The sequence below is a fragment of the Corapipo altera genome, unplaced genomic scaffold (assembly GCF_003945725.1).
Source record: "Corapipo altera isolate COAL_440 unplaced genomic scaffold, ASM394572v1 61129, whole genome shotgun sequence".
Lineage (NCBI taxonomy): Eukaryota > Metazoa > Chordata > Aves > Passeriformes > Pipridae > Corapipo > Corapipo altera.
In genome coordinates this window covers 34699-40430 of record NW_020884955.1, presented here as the reverse complement: position 1 = coordinate 40430, position 5732 = coordinate 34699, and the positions used below count along the sequence as shown (strand labels likewise).

Below are 5732 nucleotides of genomic sequence, written 5' to 3'. Positions count from 1 at the left end.
AACGGCCGGGCACTCCAAAGGCGCTTCACCCCTCAGTCCAGACAACCCTAAACCGCTTTCTCTGCTCCGCGTCGCCCGCCATGACCAGTTCGTTAAACAGAGCCACTCCTCATCTCCCCCCCCCCGCCATGCCCCGGCCAGGGCGGACGCTCCGCAGCGGTCCCGCGGCCCTCCCGCCCTCACGACGCTGGGGCGGTGGCGCGCAGCCCTCTGATTGGGCCGAGCCGGCGCGCCGCCGTGACGTCAACGGCCAGTGAGGTTTCATAAGGGCCGGCGGCGGCAAGCGGCCCGTCAGACGTTTCCGGCGGTGGGAGCAGCGGCGTGTGTCGGTGCGGCCGTGGTGGTGTCGGTGGTGGTGCTGGTGGTGCGCGGCCTGAGCGTCTCGCCATGACCCGTGAGTGTCGATGGGGTTCAGCGGGGCTGCCCCATGGTTCTGTCGGGGAGCGAAGGGGTCGGTGGGACTTGGGCCGCTCTCCCGGTCGCCTCCAGGCCTGGGCGCGACACCGAGGGGCAGCCCGGCCGGGGCTCGGCCGGGGGCCGGCAGTTCACCGCGCTGTGATGCCGCTGCCGTGTCTGGGTGTCTGCGGGCTTGGCGTCCCCGCAGCGAAGTCCTGCCCGTAGCGACTGCGTGGGTATGGGGCGCTGGGGCTGAGGCTTCTTCCCAGCCCTGCCGCCGTCTAGAGCTGGAGGCGAAAACATCCTCCCCCGCCTCCTGGCGCGGTTGTTCTGCGGGGCGGGACGGAGGAATAAAGGTGGTGATGGGCTGGGAAAACAGCCACCGTCCGTTTCACAGCCGGCTGCCGCCCAGAAATGGAAATACAGGGCTTTTATATCAGTGCTGACTACTCAATACTACACTGCTTAATTGCGGTTAAGGCTGTCGTTGAAAGGGCAGCGGGACTTGGTGAATCATCACCGTGTTCAACAGCAGTGATGTTGGTAGACCCGCTCTAAAATGGCGGAGAACTGTGAACCAAACCCAAGATGCTCGCTCTGGAGTCGCTCCTGTGCCTTCCGCGTATTATGCTTGGCAGTACAGAAACTGCTTGTATTTAACTGAGGTTGTGCTTGCAACACTCACTCTTAAAAAACACACAGTTTTGAGGCTGTGCTTTCACATTCACTCTTGAAAATACACAGTTTTGAAGCCACTCTGCTGCAGGAAGTGCAGCCGAAGACCTGGATCAAAAACAGTTTGTGCACAGAACAGATTTTGAACGTGAGGAAATGGCAGGTTTAGGGCTTTTTTTTGGTATTTTTTTCCCCTGGAGTTGGAAGAGCAAGGACAGGTTGAACTAAGGCATATGTCTTGCACAGGCAGGCTGGGATGGGGATGCTTAAGCGTGAGTATAAGCAGAAAGGGTGTACTGGCCTTTATAGGGCAGTTCATGCTTGAATTTCACATTACAGAAAGCTGAATTGTCATCTGGTGGAACAATTTCATGGAAGATTTAGGTTGATGTTACAGAATGTAGAAAACAGCACTGGCTCCCTTGAAGCTAGGGATACTCATTCAGGATTCCTGGTGAAGTAATGGGGCCAAATAGTCCTTGGAAATGTTGATTTGGAAGCAGGCATGGTACAATTAAGTTTCTTTCCAGACAGTTATTTGGTCTTCTATGTTTTGTGTGCATTCTGTGTTGCTCAGCTTTTCTTCCTGCTCTGCTTTACTGTGCAGAAGTGACAGCCAGGCTTTTTGGTGATGCCGTTGTGTTTAGTTCCTAAGTTTACACCCTTGCTGTGTGTGTGGAATAACTGCAGAAACCGTGCACGGTGTTCACTTGAAAAGGAAGGAAGTGCCTGAGGTTAAGTGTGGAGGGTAATTGCTATATGAATTCTGACAGTAGGAGTGTGTTTTGACTTCCTCTCTTTTTTTATGATAAAGGAAGATACTTGGTTTTTTTTTTTAAGGCCACAGAAGTGCTCTTCTGTTGCTGCTGAATTATTCGTATGACGTTCGTGGCTCCTGAGCACCACAAAACCCAGGAACCATTTATAGCTTGGAATGTATCATCTGCTCATGAGTCATCAAGTTCTAATCAACACTAGTGCTGCCAGAGATAGAGAGCTGTTTCACTTCAGTCCCTGAACAAACAGCTGCCCTTCTTCTAGGTGATCTTTGGGGACAGGATAATAAGGAGGATGAGCAGAAGTTCTCTTTGCTTTTTCAAAAGGTAGTACTCGATGTCCTGTCACAGATGAAGTGTATCCTCCAAGGCAGGACTAGCCCTCAGGAAGTAGCAGGCATAATAGGCTGTTTTCACTTGGACTTCTGGCAGTACATGTACTGTTGTGAAGAATGCACAAAACCCCTGCTTCTGCAGGGTTGCTCTTGTCTGCTTCTTGACATGGCAGGTACCTTTGTCAGCTCAGAAATGGGGTGAGTACAAACCTGTGGATCATATCAGCAGGTTGCTGTTTAAAATTGACCTAGTCCTAAACTGCTTCCATATATCAGAAATTACAGGCACGTGAAGACTGGAGAGATTTCTGCCTTCAGGACTGAAAGATGGCATAGGCAGTCATAAGACTGGAGAGAGACCAGAGAAACACAACAGAAATTATGGGTGGATGGAGTTTTCATTTTTGAGCATAGAAAAATGTGATCTGTACTATATAACAGCACAACTGATTATGCCTAGCATATCTGGAACACTTTAAGACCAAAAGGAGAAGAACAAGAAGAAATAGCAAGCCAGTGAACCAGTTCTGGCAGGTTAGAGCAGACTAGAGCTGTAAGGAAGAGAATACTGAGGAAAGATTGCCAGCTAATGCAAAAGAGTTTGCAATTGTGATGGCTGTGGCCATTGCCTGGAAAACCCTGAGTATTTAGATGGAGAGTTTTGATGTTGTGCCTGCAGGAATCTTGTCTGATCGAACAGATTGCATGCCTCACTTGTTGGCAGTTCATGGGTTTGGTAGTCCTGGGGTAAGTTTTCTGTTCCCTGAAAAGGTGTCCTCTACACTGGCAGTGATGTGGTCTTCTGTCTTTATAGACAGATAGATAGATAGATAGATAGATAATGTTACTCTTCTCACTTTTGTTGAAAGTTATGCTAATCAGTTGCTAAGGCCATGCTGAAGTACTGCACTTGACTTCAAATAAAAAAGTCACTTGAGGTCACCTCTTCAGTAGTATTTGCAATTAGTTTTAATGCTGTTCTTTCCATCTAGAATTAATTTGTAAGCTATATTGGTTGCTGAAATTTGTCTGAGATGATGACTCTTGTTTAGATGAGTTACTGACATGATTTTGCCCAGGCTGTTGTGGGATGGCCTTCCTTCAGTCTTTTATGGCAAACTGCATTTTATTTCGGTAAGAAATGTTGAAATTAATTTTAAAATTGATTGAAATTCATTTTGGACATGACCTAGAATTGTACATGTGAGAACTAACAGGCTTTAATTTCTCCCATTGTGCACTGTGGGGGACACTGATGGAAGATGCAGCCATACCAACTCTACAGATTGTGCCACACCACACCACCTTTATAACAGACTTCTACGCAGGCAAACGGTGTGAGGAAAAAAACAAAGTGGTAGTAACTGCTTAACTATGTATTATCTTACAGGTGGGAACCAGCGTGAACTTGCCCGCCAAAAGAACCTGAAGAAAACTCAGGAGATCCACAAAGGCAAAAGGAAAGAGGATAGCTTGTCTGCTTCTCAGAGAAAACAGAGGTAAGATCTAGTAAAGTTGAGTGAAATGGTTGGGCAGAAAAGGAGGGGGAAATGAGTCAGAAATAATCCAGTGTCTTAGCTGAAACAGCATTTAAGTACTTTGCTTTGATTCGTGGTCCAGTCGTGTGCCAGAGCATAAACCATGGATGAAGTTTTGCTCTATCTGCTGTTAAACAGGTTTGGGTTTTTTTGTAAGTCTCATAAAGCTTTTCTTTCTTTTGAGCAGCTTTTTGCCTGGTACAAACAGGAAAAGATTGTGTAATGCTTTCTTGAAGATGTTTCATCCATTGTGTCCTTTACTTCTACAACTAAAAGAATTATATAAAGTCTACTAATCAAGTAACTTGTCTGCCTCATTGGATAATGCATGCACTGAAAAAACATGGGGTAATAAAAACAGTGTGCTTGTGGCTAACTGAGAAGTTTTATGCTAACCTTTTTCTCTTCTTGAAGAGGGGATTGCCAAAGGGCAAAAATAAGCTGGAGGAGACTCTGCTTAGAAAAACTGTGAGCCAGTATCTGATATCCAACTCTTTTTCTTCACAGAGACTCTGAAATCATGCAGCAAAAGCAAAAGGCGGCTAATGAAAGGAAGTCTCTGCAGGCAGGAGCAAAATGATCTGCCTCTATGGATAAGACAGAGTGCATCGGGGAAGCAGAAGGGCCTGGAAGATCAAAGATCATTCATAGAAGTGTCTGGCCATTAAATGATTAAAACATTTATTGTGCAGAGTTGTTCAACTAGCATTAGTGTAGAGTATTTTCTGGTTACCATAGGCTTAGTTCTCTGGAGTGCTGTTTCAAAACTGACTACACTCTTCTGCATGTGTATGAATAAAAGTACCAAGCAGTAGCTTTATTCCAGCTTTTGCTGCATTTGTTAGCTTTACTTAATGGTTCCAGTAACAGAATTTCTGAATCTGCAGTTAGACCAAATATGGTTGTCTCAGTTCTTGAAAGTACAGCTTCATTCAGAATGTGCGTAACTTTCAGAGGCCTGAACTGTAAATCTCATCTTAAAATATTTTTACAATAAAATGTTGCATGAAATACTGTCTAACCTGAAATGGTTATGCTTGATAGTCAGTTGATTTCCAAGAAGTTACCAAGAACACAAGGAATGAATAATATAGTGGAGAAATAGAGTACATTTATGTAAGTGTAATATAAATAAAGTTTTTAAGAATTGCATATTATAAGCAATATCACATGCAGTGTAAGTCTGCACTGTAGGCAAAGTTGCCTGTTGAATTTCAAACTCTCTTGGTGTACAAAACTGAAAGAATCTAGTGCTGGTATTAACTAAGGAAGCTGCAGGCTTGATATTAATGAATTGCAGTGTCAGCAGATCTTGAAATTGCTGCATCACTAAAATTATTTTAAATAGTACTTAAACCTGCCTCAGGAATAAAAGTTAGTGTGAGAAAACTCAGCACTTGCTTCACAGGCATGCTTGAGTGTATTGTGTGCTGACCAAGGGAGAACTGTCTAACCATCCAGCAGCCACTCTGGCAGTCACTTGCACCCCCTGAGCTGAGACCAAAGCCCCTTCACAGCTACACACCCCACACTCACACAGGTTTCCCACAGCAGAGTCTTGCAGCAAAGGTCCCTCACTCAGCACCCTTTTCAGCGAATGAATCCACGGGAGACTTTGTCCAGGCAGAGCTTTCTTGTAACTGTATTACTCCATTTATATACAGAATAAGGGTCTGAGCTATGAAGCCAGCCAGGTATTACTTACCTGCACACATGCCACACGAACATTCCCATGGCTGCCTTCAGCCACGGAGAACAACAGCCATGCTTCAAACAGCTTTCCAGCTTGACCTTGTGATTCTTTTTACATACTCACTAATCTTAGCTCTGGCTTGCTCATGACCACAATATTTTGCTTTAATATTTTCTTCTTCTATCATCCAGGTGGCTGGTGTTGTCTTGTTTAGCTGCTCCTACAGAGTCTCAGATGTCCTGGTCCTTAATATAACCTAATCTTGGTGCAATAACTAAATAACAAAACAACAGCTTGAACTGGTGCCTCTAAGGAAGGA

General features: G+C 45.4%; 1 protein-coding gene across 1 annotated transcript; it reads left to right on the top strand.

The window, feature by feature from the left end:
• The first annotated feature begins 236 nt into the window (after positions 1-236).
• Positions 237-4748, top strand: LOC113956763 (small EDRK-rich factor 1-like). The gene is made up of 3 exons (XM_027663661.1): positions 237-394; positions 3573-3681; positions 4228-4748. Exons 1-3 carry the CDS (start codon positions 388-390, stop codon positions 4298-4300), a joined length of 189 nt encoding a protein of 62 aa, XP_027519462.1. The 5' UTR covers positions 237-387; the 3' UTR covers positions 4301-4748.
• Positions 4749-5732: the final 984 nt, after the last annotated feature.